The sequence below is a fragment of the Schistocerca gregaria genome, chromosome 5, assembly GCF_023897955.1.
Source record: "Schistocerca gregaria isolate iqSchGreg1 chromosome 5, iqSchGreg1.2, whole genome shotgun sequence".
NCBI classification, from domain to species: domain Eukaryota; kingdom Metazoa; phylum Arthropoda; class Insecta; order Orthoptera; family Acrididae; genus Schistocerca; species Schistocerca gregaria.
In genome coordinates, this window is record NC_064924.1 from 278,220,591 (window position 1) to 278,242,282 (window position 21,692).

The window sequence follows — 21,692 nt, forward strand, 5'->3', positions numbered from 1 at the left end:
ACGAAATTTCAGTTTTAACAGCTTTAAGAAATGAATGTTTGTTTACTTGATATTACATACAACTGAGAAAGGCAGGACAAGAAATAGTTAATGACCTAATCAAAACATTTTCACAATGATTACCATCATTTCAGTTCTGAGAAGTAACAGCTACAAAACTAACACTTGAGGGCATCCAGTAAGTGCTTTGTCAGTATCTTTGGGCAGCTGGAGCAGAATTATATGCTGTGGGAATCATCAGACCTATAGAATTATGGGAAAATGTACGCAGAGAAATAGAGACTAATTGAAAAATGACAGAAAAGTCTGTAGATTAAAATGATGTACATAGTTGGTCTAAAAAATAAAAATTATTGCTCATAACAGAAGGCTCCTCTAACTTTCAGTGTGGTCCTTCCAACTGTTATTTTTTGTCCCATGTTTGCTTTTATAACAATGAAAGTTGGGTGGAAATTCCATACAACAGAGATGAAAATATTGTTTATAACCCACCTCTTTCATTTCTAGTGCCCAAGCCCTGTGCCGATGTGGAATCGAACAGATGGGAAGCTGAAGACAGCGTCAACTCCAGAGAGACTCACTCCAGATGCAACCCCTCCTATGGAGGGCCCCATGAGTGGAAGACACAACCTAAGCCCAAATCATGCAACGCGAGAGGTTAGCTACTTGCGTCACCATAAAGATGTTAAGGCAGTTCATAGAAAGTGAGAGTCATTTCAATAGACACTTGTGGTGCTGGAATGAACACTGGTGCTTTTTTTCTTTTTTAATAAAGTTACACTTCTGTTGTCCTGCTTCGGCACCTTTTCCCCAAAAAACAGTACGGGGTTGTACAGAAGAAATTTTCAGGATGCTGCAAAACAGTTGCATTTATATACCATAGTAATATGCTGCTTTCACTGCTTCTCCAGACACAGAATACTGATACACTTGCTTCCCACTACACAAGACTGGTCCCACCGCAAAAATAAATTTTCTACCTGTAATCTATGTCATTTTGCACACCAGCATGTGAAGCTATGTACAGTACTTGCAGGCACACTTATTACATATCACTGCCTCCCATGGATCTCATATAGCTATGCTCAATCAAACTTAAATTTCTTGCACACCACATACAACAGCAGACCTAATTTTTGTGCCTAAGTCTGCACGATGGATTCTTGCACAATTTTGAACTCCTTGAAAATAATGTTTTTTTTTATATTTTTTTAAGCTTGGAAATAATATATTGTTTCTAGCTATGAAGATGTGGTACCTTAATACAACACCCGAGACTGTGTAGCATCTAGGAATTCCAGATGATGATAACTGTAGCATAAATTTATAAAATCTGAAATATTATATGTACAGTCACAAAGAGAGAGTGGTAGGTAGATTCTTACGTTGAGATGGTGAAATACCAAGCACTGTCAACAGACACATTTAAAAGTAGAAAATACTCTACCTGGTATTTGGTAGTGTTAGTTCCTTGCTCCGGGAGGAAAGGAAGATAAACTGGGAAAGGTCACTCAGAAACCTGTGTTGAGAAGTAACCAGCTCCTGTGAGGAGGATGAGGGGTGCCTTTATGCCTCACTGCATTGAAAATAAAATAAAATCTAAGCAGCAGAATGGTTGCACTATCTACCTCTAATACTGGTTCAAACAATGGAAAGTCCAGGTTGGACTATCAACAGTATTATGAAAAGGGTAGACTGCTTCTCACAGTAAAGATGATACATTGATTTGTAGACAGGCTCAATGGAAAGACTGTTACACATTGAGCCTTTGGCCAAAGCCTTTTTCAGAAAAGAAAACACATTCACACAAGCAAGCACACTTCACACACTCATGACCACTGTCCCTTGCCTCTCTGACCAGAATACAGCTGTCATGGTGAATAAAAGCAGCAATCCAGAATGGGGCCAGGAAGGGGAAGGGATGTAACTACTTTAAGAATAAAATAAGTAAGCTAGTACCTAGCCCCCTCGGCTAGCCCTGCAGTCCAACGCACTGCTTCCCGAGCGGAAAGGCGTGCCGGTTCGGCACGAATCTGCCCAGTGGATTAATGTCAAGATCCGGTGTGCAGGCCAGCCTGTGATTGGTTTTTAAGGCGGTTTTCCATCTGCCCTCAGCGAATGCAAGCTGGTTCCCCTTATTCTGCTCAGTTACACTATGTCAGCAAACACTGTCTCCATATACACATACACCATAATTACTCTACCATGCAAACACTGGGGGTACACTCGTCTGGAATGAGACATTCCTGGGAGGGGGGTTCCTCCCTGGGGGCCGATCCACACAATAATAACCCTAGGTTCGGAGTGGGGCAGTGGTGGGGTGAGTGGATTGCTGTAGCCTGTTGTGGGAGGCTGTGTACCACCGTGGGCTATGGCGGGGGCAAAGCCTCTCTGTCGTTTCTGGTCCCCAGTTAAATACATACGTACATACATACAAGCTAGTACCTACAATTGTCATAACATAAAGCAACCTTTACTGATAATTTATAGTTTTGTACAACACAGGAACAGTTTGCAGTAGTGCTTCCCATTGATTAATTCAACATCTGTGAGTAGTTTCCTGTGTATTGAAATTGTGATGTGCAGATGAATATGTAACTGGATCAAAAGTAAAATTAACGAAAGGGAACTATACAATTCTGAGACAGTTCCGGAAGTTACTTACCTTGGCAGTGGTTAATGGCCAGAGGACTTTCAGACAATGGTAATGATTCCAATAGCAAAGAAACAAATATCCGATGGAGGGGGGGGGGGGGGGGATGGATGGATGGATTTAATATTGTTGAGTGCTAAACTGCTTGGCCATCAGTGCCATTTCACGTGAACATGGTATGGGCGAATGAACAGTGCTCTTGTTAAAACAAAAAGGAAAGGCAATATAACGATGGCGACAGTAATAGAAAATGTCACAAATTGCAGGTAGTGCAAGACAGTTTGACTCTTTTCACATGCAGTAAAGTTAAGAACCATTAATAACAGATTGTAAAAGGTAATGGAGGAAAATTTGGCTGAAGAGAACTTGGCTTTAAACATAATACAGGCACAAGAGATACAGTAGGACTCTTGCAAATTTTGGGAGAGAAGTTTATTGAAAAGGGAAGAGAGCTGTTTATGTGTTTTACACATGAGAAAGGCATTTGCTAATGTAGCTTTGGATAAACTTGCAACTATAATGAAGGAAACGAGAGTTGACTGGAAAACAGGGAGAGTTATAAATTAATTATATATTATATTTGAACCAAAAAGAATCAGTGAGTGTGAGAGGAAAAGTACCAATTGGGCAGAACTAGGAAAAGGACTGAGACAAAGCTTATGTCTATCGCCAACACTCTTGAGTAAGTGGTTAGAAAATATGACTGCCCACTGGATGACAAGGAGGCAAAAATTGGAGGAGGAAGAAGAAGAATGTATCGTTTGAGGTTTGCAGATGACATGGTCCTTGTAGTAACAGATGATAAACAATTACAGGATATAGTAGATATCCCCCCCCCCATGAACCATGGACCTTGCCGTTGGTGGGGAGGCTTGCGTGCCTCAGCGATACAGATGGCCGTACCGTAGGTGCAACCACAACGGAGGGGTATCTGTTGAGAGGCCAGACAAACGTGTGGTTCCTGAAGAGGGGCAGCAGCCTTTTCAGTAGTTGCAGGGGCAACAGTCTGGATGATTGACTGATCTGGCCTTGCAACATTAACCAAAACGGCCTTGCTGTGCTGGTACTGCGAACGGCTGAAAGCAAGGGGAAACTACAGCCGTAATTTTTCCCGAGGGCAAGCAGCTTTACAGTATGATTAAATGATGATGGCATCCTCTTGGGTAAAATATTCCGGAGGTAAAATAGTCCCCCATTCGGATCTCCGGGCGGGGACTACTCAGGAGGATGTCGTTATCAGGAGAAAGAAAACTGGCGTTCTACGGATCGGAGCGTGGAATGTCAGATCCCTTAATCGGGCAGGTAGGTTAGAAAATTTAAAAAGGGAAATTAATAGGTTAAAGTTAGATATAGTGGGAATTAGTGAAGTTCGGTGGCAGGAGGAACAAGACTTCTGGTCAGGTGATTACAGGGTTATAAACACAAAATCAAATAGGGGTAATGCAGGAGTAGGTTTAATAATGAATAGGAAAATAGGAATGCGGGTAAGCTACTACAAACAGCATAGTGAACGCATTATTGTGGCCAAGATAGATACGAAGCCCACACCTACTACAGTAGTACAAGTTTATATGCCAACTAGCTCTGCAGATGACGAAGAAATTGAAGAAATGTACGATGAAATAAAAGAAATTATTCAGATAGTGAAGGGAGACGAAAATTTAATAGTAATGGGTGACTGGAATTCGAGTGTAGGAAAAGGGAGAGAAGGAAACATAGTAGGTGAATATGGATTGGGGCTAAGAAATGAAAGAGGAAGCCGCCTAGTAGAATTTTGTACAGAGCACAACTTAGTCATAGGTAACACTTGGTTTAAGAATCATGAAAGAAGGTTGTATACGTGGAAGAACCCTGGAGATACTAAAAGGTATCAGATAGATTATATAATGGTAAGACAGAGATTTAGAAACCAGGTTTTAAATTGTAAGACATTTCCAGGGGCAGATGTGGACTCTGACCACAATCTATTGGTTATGACCTGTAGATTAAAACTGAAGAAACTGCAAAAATGTGGGAAATTAAGGAGATGGGACCTGGATAAACTGAAAGAACCAGAGGTTGTACAGAGTTTCAGGGAGAGCATAAGGGAACAAATGACAGGAATACGGGAAAGAAATACAGTAGAAGAAGAATGGGTAGCTCTGAGGGATGAAGTAGTGAAGGCAGCAGAGGATAAAGTAGGTACAAAGACGAGGGCTGCTAGAAATCCTTGGGTAACAGAAGAAATATTGAATTTAATTGATGAAAGCAGAAAATATAAAAATGCAGTAAATGAAGCAGGCAAAAAGGAATACAAACGTCTCAAAAATGAGATCGAGAGGAAGTGCAAAATGGCTAAACAGGGATGGCTAGAGGATAAATGTAAGGATGTAGAGGCTTATCTCACTAGGGGTAAGATAGATACTGCCTACAGGAAAATTAAAGAGACCTTTGGAGAGAAGAGAACCACGTGTATGAATATCAAGAGCTCAGATGGCAACCCAGTTCTAAGCAAAGAAGGGAAGGCAGAAAGGTGGAAGGAGTATATAGAAGGTTTATACAAGGGTGATGTACTTGAGGACAATATTATGGAAATGGAAGAGGATGTAGATGAAGACGAAATGGGTGATACGATATTGCGTGAAGAGTTTGACAGAGCACTGAAAGACCTGAGTCGGAACAAGGCCCCCGGAGTAGACAACATTCCATTAGAACTACTGACGGCCTTGGGAGAGCCAGTCATGACAAAACTCTACCAGCTGGTGAGCAAGATGTATGAGACAGGCGAAATACCATCAGACTTCAAGAAGAATATAATAATTCCAATCCCAAAGAAAGCAGGTGCTAACAGATGTGAAAATTACCGAACTATCAGTTTAATAAGTCACAGCTGCAAAATACTAACGCGAATTCTTTACAGACGAATGGAAAAACTGATAGATGCGGACCTCGGGGAGGATCAGTTTGGATTCCGTCGAAATGTTGGAACACGTGAGGCAATACTGACCTTACGACTTATCTTAGAAGAAAGATTAAGAAAAGGCAAACCTACGTTTCTAGCATTTGTAGACTTAGAGAAAGCTTTTGACAATGTTGACTGGAATACTCTTTTTCAAATTCTAAAGGTGGCAGGGGTAAAATACAGGGAGCGAAAGGCTATTTACAATTTGTACAGAAACCAGATGGCAGTCATAAGAGTCGAGGGGCATGAAAGGGAAGCAGTGGTTGGGAAAGGAGTGAGACAGGGTTGTAGCCTCTCCCCAATGTTATTCAATCTGTATATTGAGCAAGCAGTAAAGGAAACAAAAGAAAAATTTGGAGTAGGTATTAAAATTCATGGAGACGAAGTAAAAACTTTGAGGTTCGCCGATGACATTCTAATTCTGTCACAGACGGCAAAGGACTTGGAAGAGCAGTTGAACGGAATGGACAGTGTCTTGAAAGGAGGATATAAGATGAACATTAACAAAAGCAAAACGAGGATAATGGAATGTAGTCCAATTAAATCGGGTGATGCTGAGGGAATTAGATTAGGAAATGAGACACTTAAAGTAGTAAAGGAGTTTTGCTATTTGGGGAGCAAAATAACTGATGATGGTCGAAGTAGAGAGGATATAAAATGTAGACTGGCAATGGCAAGGAAAGCGTTTCTGAAGAAGAGAAATTTGTTAACATCGAATATAGATTTAAGTGTCAGGAAGTCATTTCTGAAAATGTTTGTTTGGAGTGTAGCCATGTATGGAAGTGAAACATGGACGATAACTAGTTTGGACAAGAAGAGAATAGAAGCTTTCGAAATGTGGTGCTACAGAAGAATACTGAAGATAAGGTGGATAGATCACGTAACTAATGAGGAGGTGTTGAATAGGATTGGGGAGAAGAGAAGTTTGTGGCACAACTTGACTAGAAGAAGGGATCGGTTGGTAGGACATGTTTTGAGGCATCAAGGGATCACAAATTTAGCATTGGAGGGCAGCGTGGAGGGTAAAAATCGTAGAGGGACCCCAAGAGATGACTACACTAAGCAGATTCAGAAGGATGTAAGTTGCAGTAGGTACTGGGAGATGAAGAAGCTTGCACAGGATAGAGTAGCATGGAGAGCTGCATCAAACCAGTCTCAGGACTGAAGACCACAACAACAACAACAGTAGATATCATCGAAGCTAAAGGAAAGATTTATGGAATGATAATCTGTACAAAGAAATCAAAAGTAATGGCAATAGGAGTAAATAAAAATGTTAAGATAATGCTGAATGGAGAAATATTAGAACATTCGCAAAACTGTAAATAACATACAAAACATGGTAGGAACCGAATGGAAGAGCAGAACAGATATTAAAACCAGGAAAACAATGACAAAATGAGCATTTTGCAAGAAAAGGAGAATTTTCATGGACAACGATTTGAGAAAAAGTCCAATAAAATCTTTCATATGAAGTGTCGTGTATGGTGTTGAAACATGGACATTGAGGAAGTAAGACAAAGCAAGACTAGAGGCTTTTGAGATGTGAATATGGTGGAGGATGGCAACAATAAGTTGCAGGGATAGAGTGAAAAATGGGGAGGTACTGAGAAGAGCAAAGACAAGACCTGGATGTAATAAAAAGAGGGAAAATAAACTTGATTAGACATATATTGAGGGGCCCTTTTGTCTTAGAGAAATACGAGGAAGGAAATAGGGGGCAAGGGAGAGAGAAAGGAAAAAGAAAATGAAGATTAGCCATTCAAAATACAGTTAACTGTTTATCCCTAAAAAGGAATGTGGCAGAAAATTTGTAGCTGTGTATTTTCCATCACTAAAAAAATAGATGAATCACTGTCACAAAAATAATTTCTTGGTATATTGCTCCCCCCCCCCCCCCCCCCCCCCTCCCCATATATATCAGATTATCAAATCAGCATCCAAGAACATGCAAATGTGTACAAGAACTTCCCATCCTGTGGAATCCCTGCCAGTTCGAAAGAAACTTAGCCACTCCTATAAATTAAATGATTATCAAACTTCAAGGACTGAAAATTATCACTAGCAAACATAACAAATATCAGTGTTCACTGTAAAGCTCCACAATAGGCACTATTGTGCTGTAGATAGATTTCTTTTGTTACAGACGTAAGTAACTAATTTCTTTGATAAATACTAATGTAATCAGGTAAATACTAGACTTTCAATAGAAAATATAGAATAGCTATTTAATATAACCGAAGCAGCAGCTTTTTTCAAGGTACTTTATCTGCTTTCCTTATAACTTGTTAGGTTAAATTTGTCTGACATAAGCACAGATAGTATTAAGAATTAAAGTGATAGTTTGTTGTTGATAAGGTGTACAGATTACTTTTCTATAATATTTTTAAAAGTACATCTCAACTAGCTCCACATCCCTTAATTTCTTCTTCATGGTGGAATTTACAGAACATGATGAATGAATGAGAAGAAAAGAAAAGAATTTTACATAATATAGGTTGATTAGATGGTAAGTAAGTTATGGGAAGCTCTACTGTTCTAACGGCAATCAGTTTTTCCATTTTTGAGTGTGGCAATTCTAATGTGTGGACTGATAAGACAAGTATATAAACTGATTGTGCAAATTTACATTTGTAGCATACATCTCACTGCACTCCAAGTCTGGAAGAATTTTTTGTTAATGCTTATACAACTGTGTTATTTTATCACAAGAGACTAATATTTGTCAAATTACCTAACAATGAAACTGAACATAGGTACACAGCCTGACAGCAAGGAGTATCTCCAGGGAGTTTCGTGAAGGCCTTAAACGAAACTTGCCCGCGCAGATGGATCGAAACTTGTACACTCATGGACACGATTCGAGCCAGTCTCCACCGAGAAGCATTCAGAGGAACAGTGTGATTAGACAAGAGGATGACTCAACACCTGGATACACTTCAGACGACAGCAGCTTCCTCTCATCCTCACCTCCAAATGAACTGCAAGTGGAACAGAAGACTATATCAGTTTCAATGCCGTCTCTTAACGAAACGCCTAGGGCAAAGACTTTGCAATCTAGCATCGCATTTTGGGAGCAACTGCAACATAAATGAACATCAATACTGTGAAATCCACTCATCCTACTGACATTACAAAAGCTTATACAATATGTTTCGCAAACATATTTGGGGGACTGATAACCTTAGCTGTTTAGTCCCCCTTAAACATCCCAACAACCACCACCACCGCAAACATATTGATTTACTGAGTACCATTACATATGGTATCTCTTCATATCTGAGATTATGACACACCTGTATAATCATAAATAAACTGTCCATCAGTATTACTTTTTCTTCGCCATGTATACTGATAGAAATTACACAGACCACTTAATTTTCCAATCACTTCACATTCTCTGTGTAGTTAAATAAACGAGTGAAAAAGTGACCAGATGCTTTAAGCATAACTAGCCACTCATTTTCCTTTTATAGACAAATCTCTGTGAACTCTGAAAATCATATATTTTATTTCTGGATGATCTTTCGTTATTTCACAGTGATACCTTACCATTCAAGACTGTTAATCAATGAAGTAGTATAGTTTGTAAGTGCCAAACAGATATTATTGTTTTATTTCTCAAAGATTCCAAAGATTATGTGCCTTTGTAAACAGGTGTATTAGTACACAATGTGTATATTATGTATATCATGTATTAATAATGTACTAAACAATCATATATGTACATATTTTGTAATGTTTCTAAATAAATGATGTAAATTACAATAAAGACAAAATACAAGTAAAAGTTTTTATTTAATGATTCACAGAGAAAATACTTATGACAACTGGCAAGCAGGAACCTGATGTTGAATGTTTGGATTCCAATTATTAAAGACAATTTTTGAACCAGTCACAACACATGGTATAATATGTAATATGCATTATCTAAATAAGTAACTGTTAAGTATATTCACTGTAAAATTGTACTCCTCAATATATACTGACACATATAAGTGTTCAAATTATAATCTTAGAATGAAATTCCATAAAGTTACATGTGGTTGTGACTAATATTATCTTCAATTATTTGCCTCCCTCAGTTCTGAAACTAGTTGGACAAACAGAAATACATATAAATTTACTGAAAAAATAAAAACAAAGTTATTAAAAACAAAGATTCCAAGACTTACCAAGCGGGAAAGTGCTGGCAGACAGGCACAATGAACAAAACACACAAACACACACACAGAATTACTAGCTTTTGCAACCGATGGTTGCTTCTTCAGGAAGGAGAGGGAAAGACGAAAGGTTGTGGGTTTTAAGGGAGAGGGTAAGGAGTCATTCCAATGCCGGGAGCGGAAAGACTTCCCTTGGGAGGAAAAAAAGGATACGTGTACACTCGCGCGCACGCACACACACACACACACACACACACACACACACACACACACACACACACACATATGCAGACACAAGCAGACATATTTAAAGGCAAAGAGTAAGGGCAGAGATGTCAGTCGAGGCGGAAGTACAGAGGCAAAGAAGTTGTTGAAAGACAGGTGAGGTATGAGCGGCGGCAACTTGAAATTAGCGGAGGTTGAGGCCTGGCGGATATCGAGAAGAGAGGATATACTGAAGGGCGAGTTCCCATCTCCGGAGTTCGGATAGGTTGGTGTTGGTGGGAAGTATCCAGATAACTCGGATGGTGTAACACTGTGCCAAGATGTGCTGGCCGTGCACCAAGGCATGTTTAGCCACAGGGTGATCCTCATTACCAACAAACACTGTCTGCCTGTGTCCATTCATTCGAATGGACAGTTTGTTGCTGGTCATTCCCACATAGAAAGCGTCACAGTGTAGGCAGGTCAGTTGGTAAATCACGTGGGTGCTTTCACACGTGGCTCTCCCTTTGATCGTGTACACCTTCTGGGTTACAGGACTGGAGTAGGTGGTGGTGGGAGGGTGCATAAGACAGGTTTTACACCGGGGGCAGTTGCAAGGGTAGGAGCCAGAGGGTAGGGAAGGTGGTTTGGGGATTTCATAGGGATGAACCAAGAGGTTACGAAGGTTATGTGGATGGCGGAAAGACACTCTTGGTGGAGTGGGGATGATTTCATGAAGGATGGATCTCATTTCGGGGCAGGATTTTAGGAAGTCGTATCCCTGCTGGAGAGCCACATTCAAGGTCTGATCCAGTCCCGGGAAGTATTCTGTCACAAGTGGGGCACTTTTGGGGTTCTTCTGTGAGAGGTTCTGGGTTTGAGGGGATGAGGAAGTGGCTCTGGTTATCTGCTTCTGTACCAGGTCGGGAGGGTAGTTGCGGGATGCGAAAGCTGTTTTCAGGTTGTTGGTGTAATGGCCGAGGGATTCAGGACTGGAGCAGATTCGTTTGCCACGAAGGCCTAGGCTGTAGGGAAGGGACCGTTTGATATGGAATGAGTTGCAGCTGTCATAATGGAGGTACAGTTCCTTGTTGGTGGGTTTGATGTGGACGGATGTGTGAAGCTGGCCATTGGACAGATGGAGGTCAACGTCTGGAAAGTGGCATGGGATTTGGAGTAGGACCAGGTGAATCTGATGGAACCAAAGGAGTTGAGGGTGGAGAGGAAATTCTGGAGTTGTTCTTCACTGTGAGTCCAGATCATGAAGATGTCATCAATAAATCTGTACCAAACTTTGGGTTGGCAGGCTTGGGTAACCAAGAAGGCTTCCTCTAAGCGACCCATAAATAGGTTGGCATACGAGGGGGCCATCCTGGTACCCATGGCTGTTCCCTTTATTTGTTGGTATGTCTGGCCTTCAAAAGTGAAAAAGTTGTGGGTCAGGATGAAGCTGGCTACGGTGACGAGGAAAGAGGTTTTAGGTAGGGTGGCAGGTGATCGGCGTGAAAGGAAGTGCTCCATTGCAGCGAGGCCCTGGACGTGCGGGATATTCGTGTATAGGGAAGTGGCATCAATGGTTACAAGGATGGATTCTGGGGGTAACAGACTGGGTACGGATTCCAGGCGTTCGAGAAAGTGGTTGGTGTCTTTGATGAAGGATGGCAGACTGCATGTAATGGGTTGAAGGTGTTGATCTACGTAGGCAGAGATACGTTCTGTGGGGGCTTGGTAACCAGCTACAATGGGGCGGCCAGGATGTTTGGGTTTGTGAATTTTAGGAAGTAGGTAGAAGGTAGGAGTGCGAGGTGTCGGTGGGGTCGGGAGTTTGATGGAGTCAGGTGAAAGGTTTTGTAGGGGGCCTAAGGTTCTGAGGATTCCTTGAAGCTCCGCCTGGACATCAGGAATGGGATTACCTTGGCAAACTTTGTATGTAGAGTTGTCTGAAAGCTGACGCAGTCCCTCAGCCACATACTCCCGACGATCAAGTACCACGGTCGTGGAACCCTTGTCAGCCGGAAGAATGATGATGGATCGGTCAGCTTTCAGATCACGGATAGCCTGGGCTTCGGCTGTGGTGATGTTGGGAGTAGGATTAAGGTTTTTCAAGAAAGATTGAGAGGCAAGGCTGGAAGTGAGAAATTCCTGGAAGGTTTGGAGAGGGTGATTTTGAGGAAGAGGAGGTGGGTCCCGCTGTGATGGAGGATGGAACTGTTGCAGGCAGGGTTCAATTTGGATAGTGTCTTGGGGAGTTGGATCATTAGGAGTGGGATCAGGATTATTTTTCTTCGTGGCAAAGTGATATTTCCAGCAGAGACTACGAGTGTAGGACAGTAAATCTTTGACAAGGGCAGTTTGGTTGAACCTGGGAGTGGGGCTGAAGGTGAGGCCTTTGGATAGGACAGAGGTTTCTGATTGGGATAGGGGTTTGGAGGAAAGGTTAACTACTGAATTGGGGTGTTGTAGTTCCAGATTGTGTTCACTAGAATTTTGAGGTGTTGGGGGGAGTGGAGCTGGAAGTGGGAGATTGAGTAGATGGGAGAGACTGGGTCTGTGTGCAATGAGAGGAGGTTGAGGTTTGTTAGAAAGGTTGTGGAGGGTGAGTGAGTTGCCTTTCCGGAGGTGGGAAACCAGGAGATTGGATAGTTTTTTGAGGTGGAGGGTGGCATGCTGTTCTAATTTGCGGTTGGCCTGTAGGAGGATGCTATTGATGGGTGTGTTCATTGGCCGAGTCGATGTATAGGTGAAGGATTAGGCGGGTGAGGGCTATGGATTGCGCTGTTTGGAACTGGTATAAGGACTGACGGAAAGAAGGATTGCAGCCAGAGATGGGAACTTTAAGTGTGAGGCCTTTGGGAGTAATGCCAAATGTCAGACAAGCCTGAGTAAATAAAATATGGGGGCGTAATCTGGCTAGGGTGAAGGCATGTTTGCGGAGGGAATGTAAATAAAATTTAATGGGGTCGTTGTAGGGATGTTGTGAGGTTGACATATCCCTATGAAATCCCCAAACCACCTTCCCTACCCTCTGGCTCCTACCCTTGCAACCGCCCCCGGTGTAAAACCTGTCCTATGCACCCTCCCACCACCACCTACTCCAGTCCTGTAACCCGGAAGGTGTACACGATCAAAGGGAGAGCCACGTGTGAAAGCACCCACATTATTTACCAACTGACCTGCCTGCACTGTGACGCTTTCTATGTGGGAATGACCAGCAACAAACTGTCCATTCGCATGAATGGACACAGGCAGACAGTGTTTGTTGGTAATGAGGATCATCCTGTGGCTAAACATGCCTTGGTGCATGGCCAGCACATCTTGGCACAGTGTTACACCGCCCGAGTTATCTGGATACTTCCCACCAACACCAACTTATCCGAACTCCGGAGATGGGAACTCGCCCTTCAATATATCCTCTTTTCTCGATATCCGCCAGGCCTCAACCTCCGCTAATTTCAAGTTGCCGCCGCTCATACCTCACCTGTCTTTCAACAACTTCTTTGCCTCTGTACTTCTGCCTCGACTGACATCTCTGCCCTTACTCTTTGCCTTTAAATATGTCTGCTTGTGTCTGTGTATGTGCGGATGGATATGTGTGTGTGTGTGTGTGTGTGTGTGTGTGTGTGTGTGTGTGTGTGTGTGTGTGCGTGCGCGCGCGAGTGTACACCTGTCCTTTTTTTCCCCCCTAAGGGAAGTCTTTCCGCTCCCGGGATTGGAATGACTCCTTACCCTCTCCCTTAAAACCCACAACCTTTCGTCTTTCCCTCTCCTTCCTGAAGAAGCAACCATCGGTTTCGAAAGCTAGTAATTCTGTGTGTGTGTTTGTGTGTTTTGTTCATTGTGCCTGTCTGCCGGCGCTTTCCCGCTTGGTAAGTCTTGGAATCTTTGTTTTTAATATATTTGCCCCATGTGGAAGTTTCTTTCTATTTTATTTACATCATCATTAATAAAAACAAAGTTATCTGCTTTCAGCAGGCTTACCACTATACTTCAATGTTGTATTAAAATTTCCCCAACCCTTCTGACACACTACCTTGCCACAGAGAAATGAACCTGTTTGCATTACTAAGGAACAGACTGTTGTAGTGAAATAGTATATGGCTGTTTCCAACCTTGAACTGGGTCCTTATTACACAATAATTTTCTACAAAATTGATTGTGTCTGTGATGATAGTAGCCTAAGCAATTTCCTACATATATAATCATGTTTCTGTTGTATTCTGCCAGAAGCCAAAAGTGACAAGGTAAAATAGAGTGAGAAACTACTTGGCATACCTATGGTTGTTCAGTTCAACATAAATAAAAGCCCCAGGCCAGCACAATCTCTGGTGGCTTAGTTCAGCATAAATAAAAGTCCCAACAGCTCAAACAGATAGTTGCTTTGAAATTATAAACAAAATAAATAAATAAAAATTTGTTTGTTTATTATTTGCAAGAACTGTTTAGTTTACAGGATTTTTGAAAGTTAATGTCCCACTATAATAGTTTAAGATGTTTCTTCACCATTAAAGCAAAAGATCTGTCCTAAAAAAGTGCTCATAAGACTTAGTTACTAGCAACAATACAACAGAGTGAAAGGAAATAAAGGCTTGGATGATTAAGATATGCTAGATGGACTGGAAACGAACAAAACCAAGATGAAACAAAAACGAATAAAAGGAAGAGTTAGAAAAAAGCTAATGTTGTTTACTAGCATCACACATTTATCGTCTGTCTTCACTCCTAAGTGCTGAATCAGCACTGTATGAAAACTGTAGTTGAAAGTAGCATCTGAACTATTTTACTTCAAATTCAATGAAGAATGTTCATCAGAGAAACCTTAACTTCAGCAATGGCTCGGCAGTGAACATCAGAGCCCTAGGTACTACTTCTTACAATACTAAAGGTGCACACTACAATTAATGATTTCGGGTCCTTCAATGCGCACTCAATGAGGACACCATAAAAGCAATGGTACATCATACAGAGAAATACAGTTCACAATACAGATCAAGAATGAATGGTAACCACGAGAGAAGAATGGGTTTTACAGATTCTAACCGTTATCTATTGCTGCTTCTATACAATAGTACCACTACACATTTTCTGGGCTAAAATAATTTACTTAAACTGCAAAGCAAATTGTTATACCAGCCCCATTAGTCTCTTTCTAACTTAGTCAGTATAGATCAATTATCATTCCAACAATTTATTTATTAGTCGCCATTTTGTTCAACTCGGGGTTCTCAACTGGCAAACGCCTTTTTTGTGGTGAAGGGGAGTGAAGTATGTGTGACCCATTGTCAAAAGTACTATCACTGGAAATGAATCACTGTCTCAATATAATTAAAATAATGGTTTCCGTGAAGAAAACTTCATGTAATTTTTCAGAGGTGTCTTAGGAAAACAATGATTCTTTGGCACTGTGCTGTTTTGCTCTGCTGTTTTAAACAGAATTTGCTAGAGGAATATTTACTGCTATATGTCTGATAGTGAGATGCCTAAGAGACACACTCCAGATCAAAAAGGGAACGTTTTATTAACAAAACAACAGAAACTGGCAAAACAAAAAATTGTTCTCACAAAAATTAATACAAAACTCCCTTCGACTACTATCAGGTGGGCCCCTGGAAAACAACAAAGGGAATTAAGATGAAAGGACATAGAGACTAACTAACGTAGTTTCCCACAGGAAGGAAGTACAGTGTACTTGGCAGAAGCAGGCCGAAGATACTTCTTGGGGGTGACGTTGGAGAGGTTCAAAGTCTTGCAGTGGTGGCTCCTACCAGGCTGTGACTGAAAGTCACTTGAGGTGGTCCAAAGCATTGTCAGAGAACTGCCGAAGAGTGGAACAGCGCTGTTATAAATAGCCGTTGCACAGAGGTGCACTTGTGGATCTACACTCCTGGAAATGGAAAAAAGAACACATTGACACTGGTGTGTCAGATCCACCATACTTGCTTCGGACACTGCGAGAGGGCTGTACAAGCAATGATCACACGCACGGCACAGTGGACACACCAGGAACCGCGGTGTTGGCCGTCGAATGGCGCTAGCTGCACAGCATTTGTGCACCGCTGCCGTCAGTGTGAGCCAGTTTGCCATAGCATACGGAGCTCCATCGCAGTCTTTAACACTGGTAGCATGCCGCAACAGTGTGGACGTGAACCGTATGTGCAGTTGACGGACTTTGAGCGAGGGCGTATAGTGGGCATGCGGGAGGCCGGGTGGACGTACCGCCGAATTGCTCAACACGTGGGGCGTGAGGTCTCCACAGTACATCGATGTTGTCGCCAGTGGTCGGCGGAAGGTGCACGTGCCCGTCGACCTGGGACCGGACCGCAGCGACACACGGATGCACGCCAAGGCCGTAGGATCCTACGCAGTGCCGTAGGGGACCGCACCGCCACTTCCCAGCAAATTAGGGACACTGTTGCTCCTGGGGTATCGGCGAGGACCATTCGCAACCGTCTCCATGAAGCTGGGCTACGGTCCCGCACACCGTTAGGCCGTCTTCCGCTCATGCCCCAACATGGTGCAGCCTGCCTCCAGTGGTGTCGCGGCAGGCGTGAATGGAGGGACGAATGGAGATGTGTCGTCTTCAGCGATGAGAGTCGCTTCTGCCTTGGTGCCAATGATGGTCGTATGCATGTTTGGCGCCGTGCAGGTGAGCACCACAATCAGGACTGCATACGACCGAGGCACACAGGGCCAACACCCGGCATCATGGTGTGGGGAGCGATCTCCTACACTGGCCGTACACCTCTGGTGATCGTCGAGGGGACACTGAATAGTGCACGGTACATCCAAACCGTCATTCGAACCCATCGTTCTACCATTCCTAGACCAGCAAGGGAACTTGCTGTTCCAACAGGACAATGCCACCGAACGTGCTCTAGGTGTAAGTCAACTACCCTGGCCAGCAAGATCTCCGGATCTGTCCCCCATTGAGCATGTTTGGGACTGGATGAAGCATCGTCTCACGCGGTCTGCACGTCCAGCACGAACGCTGGTCCAACTGAGACACCAGGTGGAAATGGCATGGCAAGCCGTTCCACAGGACTACATCCAGCATCTCTACGATCGTCTCCATGGGAGAATAGCAGCCTGCATTGCTGCGAAAGGTGGATATACACTGTACTAGTGCCGACATTGAGCATGCTCTGTTGCCTGTGTCTATGTGCCTGTGGTTCTGTCAGTGTGATCATGTGATGTATCTGACCCCAGGAATGTGTCAATAAAGTTTCCCCTTCCTGGGACAATGAATTCACGGTGTCCTTATTTCAATTTCCAGGAGTGTATTTCCGCGCAAATAACTCAGCGGAGCACAATACATCCCCAGTGAGGAGGACCTCTGGTGACATTTTCCCCACCATCTCCCTGTTTCAATATGACTGTTGTCGTTGGCCAAGTCCTGCGAGATGCCGCCTTGGAGATATGTATGTATGCGATGCCTCTCCACCCGAGGGTTGCCGATCCTTCAGGCATACTGCTGGTATATGACGTCATGTCTTTTGGCAGTCATCAACACAAATATATGTCTGTTGTAGAGCACACTAGCATAACATCACTGTGGCAAATGAAGTACATATATCGTAACTTCCAGTGCAAACCGTATTAAAACTGCACAACACAGGATATGCATAAAAATCCAATGCTTATCCAGCTGTTGAGACAATCATAATCTCAAGAAGGATAATAAAGCCCACAAGTAATAGATCTAACAGATGCTTGCAGTAGCTTTTGTGATATGATATGTCTTTCCTCAATCGAAAGAGAGAAAAGGACACAGAAATTTGAACTTTACAAGGAAAGGACATGCAAGGCATAATAGAATACAGTTCAACAAACAAATGCCAGCAGTGAATGAGATTTCAAAATCTCAGATGTTAGAAGTGGCAAAGAGGGCATTCAAGTGAGATACTGTCCAGAAATGGCAGCGAAACAAAACCAATATGAGCACATGTCTAACAGAATATACACTACGCACATATAGGGTGCTTCAAATTTACATTGACAAACTTTGAGGGGGTGTTGGTATTGTGAGGAACAAAGTGGGAATACGAACTCATGACCGGAGAGGTTATCCAACGATGTTACAGTGTGTATTAAGTTATAGGCACCAATGCCCTCCACCAGGCATCCATTCCAGCCCCACCCTCCGGCAGCAAACATGATGTTGAATAGGAAGAGGCTGAGGGCAGGTTGAGATCTGTGGTTTTTAATATTCGGTGATTGTGACAGACTGCCATGATCGCCAATGGAGCAGACGAAACTAGCTGCTGCACAGACAAGCCTTGGCTCCAACGAATGCGGTGCTCTGTTGCCATCGTGGCTGATGGTGTTGGACATGGGCTTCTTTTTCCACAGTGTATTGTCTCCCAGGACACTCTATGCAATCTCCAAGTTTTGTGATATAGTATACAGGGTGTAACAGACAGAGAACAACAGCATCGAAATTACAGAGACGAGTCTTGGCCTCCGCAGCAGCCATCACCGTCTACTCCACTGGAACGTGTGGCAATAAAGAATGTACATTACCATTTATTCCATTGGTACAGGAAATTAAATACATTGTACAAAGTAAAGAACATGTGAAACAAATGTTAAAAATTAAATGTTCCATTGCAATTGAGACTCTTGGTTTACTGAATCGTGGGTACTCCTTGCAACAATGCTTTCGCCACTTACGAATTAAATACAATTACAGTATGTGCTCAAATTGTCTGCCTCCAGCATCATAGCATGCCTGACATCTGGGTATCAGTGACTCCCGCACTCGCTCAAAGATAATCGGGCATGGTGCAAACTAGCCCACACGCTGCATGTAGCCTCACCACTACATTGTCCAGTGACTACACCGCATTCTTAGGATGGCCCCACAGGTGGAAGGCCAATTACTTGATGTCAAGCAATCAAGGTTGCCTTGAATAGTGACCTCAACCAATCCATTGATCCCCAAACATACATCCAATATGTGGTCTGACAGTTTGAATGAAGTGTGTGTGGGGTGCAGTATCTTGGTCGCCGTGTTGTTAATGGGTTAATGTCCACTCCAGTTGTACTACCCATTTACGGTGGAAAACGGGATCCACTAACGATCGCATTCGGTTAGCGAGTGTAGGTAGTGCCATCAGTACCACTGTGAGTGAGTGCGACCTGTACAGATAAAATTGTGGTCACAAAAGATGTGTAAATACTTTTTGTGCTTCCTCGTGGCCCGGCTCATAGCATGGAGCATTGCTTTGGATTGCGAAACGTCAGCGAGCCTAAATCAGCAGCAGCACCAGCGTACCAGCCAACACCACTGGCCACTGAGGACATCGATTCTGTGGCGCATGTGGCCTGTGATGTTAGCAACAGCAGAAACAGCAGACGTGTCAGCAGTAACAGTGTTGACATGTGCATGTGAGTAACAACATGCAAAGCAGGCCACAAAGTGTCATCCAACTAGTTTGTGACTAGTTTTTGCCCTAAGCGATATGGTTTTATGCTACAGGCAAACTAGAAATAGACTGTCTTTTAGTGACTGTGAAAAACATTGAGGGCGTGGTAATTTATAACTACACTGAAGAGCCAAAGAAACTGGTACACCTGCCTAATATTGTTTAGGGCCCCAGCAAGCACACATAAGCGCCGCAACATGATATAGCATGGACTCGACTAATGTCTGAAGTAGTACTGGAGGGAACTGACACCATGAATCCTGCAGGGCTGTCCATAACTGCATAAGAGTAATAGGGGGGGGGGAGGGGGGGGATGGAGATCTCTTCTAAACAGCATGTTACAAGACACTCCAGATACTCTCAATCATGTTCATGTCTTGGGAGTTTGGTGGCCAGCAGAAGTGTTCCCGGAGCCACTCTGTACAAATTCTGGAGATGTGGGGTGTCACATTGTCCTGTTGGAATTTCCCAAGTCCAGATTGCACAGTCCACATGAATGGATGTAGGTGATCAGACAGGATGCTTACGTACGTTTCACCTGTCAGAGTCGTATCTAGATGTACCAGGAGTCCCATATCACTCCAACTGCCCCACACCATTACGGAGCCTCAACCTGCTTGAACAGTCCTCTGCTGACATGCAAGGTCCATGGATACATGAGGTTGCCTCCATACCCATACATGTCAATCTGCTCAAAACAATTTCAAACGAGTGCTCAAAACAATTTCAAACGAGACTCGTCCGACCAGGAAACATGTTCCAGTCATCAACAGTCCAATGTTAGTGTTGACGGGCCCATGTGAAGAGTAGAGGCTTTCTGTCATGCAGTCATCTAGGGTACACGAGTGGGCCTTCGACTCAGAAAGCCCATGTCAATGATGTTTTGTTGAATGGTTCACACACTGACATTTGTTGATGGCCCAGCAGTGAAATCTGCAGCAATTTGCAGAAGGGTTGCACTTCTGTTACATTGAACGATTTTCTTCAGTCATCATTGGTTCCATTCTTGCAGGATCTTTTTCCAGTTGCAGCAGTGTTGGAGATTTGACGTTTACTGGATTCCTGATATTCACGATACACTCATGAAATGGTCGTACGGGAAAATCCCCACTTCATTGCTACCTCGGAGATGCTGTTTGCAATCACTTGCACACTGACTATAAGACCATGTTCAAACCCACTTAAATCTTGATAACATGCCATTGTAGCAGCAGAAACCGATGTAACAACTGCACCAGACCGTTGTTGTCTTAGATGGGCATTGCCAACTGCAGTGCCGTATTCTGCTTGTTTACATACCTCTGTATTTGAATATGCATGCCTATGCCAGTTTCTTTGGTTCTTCAGTGTATATGGAGACTGTTTTAAGTAATGTAGCTGTTACCAAAATGTAATAACAAACCTTTACCAATGGAAACCTGCAGCAATCTCCTAAAATCTCACAATGAGAAATACATAGGACGTGTGCACTTGGTGCCGAAGCGACCAGTAGCTCCTTGTTTGTGTTAACAACATGAACATGAGGAGAGACGAAAATTGGCAAAGCTGACATCTGCAGCTGGGAACATCACCGATGTGAATTGTACCCCCACTGGAGGCCACAGGAAAACTCTAGATGATACCCCGACATGAAGACACTCTTGGGGGATCTTACACCTAAAGGAAGAAGCAGAGAAACGTGAATGAAGGCGGCTGTAGACGAGATACTAACAGAGTTATAGACAACACTTAAAGACAAGAGAGAGTCATCAGTTATAACCGCACCAATTAAGAACAAAATATGAGGACAGGTGAAACTTTATGGACAGAATGAAGAACTGTGAACAGAAAATGACCGGTTACAGACAGAACTAGCCACTGCAAAAGACCCTGATGCACTAGATCGTACACAGTGTCTGGAGGCCGAAATAGCAGAAGTAAAAGCTGAAAATAATAAATTGCGTACAGAAACCAAACCTCTTGCTCTGTCATTTGTCACAGTCACTGCAACAGCTAATGTATGAAAACAAAAAAGCAAGGTAGAGAAAAGCACTACAGACTAAAGCAAAACAAACCAGCATACTGTTCTTCAAATATGGAAGTAACCAAAATGCAAACACAATTAGACACATGATTACCAAGTTCTCAAATCCAAGAGACGACAAAACTGAGGTCAAAGTAATCAGAACAACAGTCAATAAAGTAATTTTGGAAAGAGAAACTCTGGAAGACAAAAGAAAACTTATAGCAAAAACAGAAATTTAAAACACATCAAGTGTGAAGAACCGCGCCAGTTGTGTCCGCTCTTGGCAGTGTGTAACATTCATACA

At 42.9% G+C, this 21,692-nt stretch overlaps 1 protein-coding gene and 1 long non-coding RNA gene across 17 annotated transcripts in view; one reads left to right on the forward strand and one right to left on the reverse strand.

Annotated features, from left to right (window-relative positions):
- The window catches only part of LOC126272953 (uncharacterized), a 960,200-nt gene extending 950,816 nt beyond the window's left edge, over nt 1-9,384 (forward strand). For all 16 annotated transcript variants that reach the window (XM_049976256.1, XM_049976259.1, XM_049976258.1 and 13 more), the window contains 2 exons: nt 508-657; nt 8,351-9,384. In XM_049976256.1, the coding sequence (XP_049832213.1) occupies nt 508-657; nt 8,351-8,689 (489 nt within the window). In that variant the 3' untranslated portion in view covers nt 8,690-9,384. The remainder of the gene's footprint in view (nt 1-507; nt 658-8,350) is intronic.
- Nucleotides 1-21,692, reverse strand: part of LOC126272955 (uncharacterized) — a 72,335-nt gene that overhangs the window by 39,534 nt on the left and 11,109 nt on the right. The gene's annotated exons all lie outside the window — the stretch shown is intronic.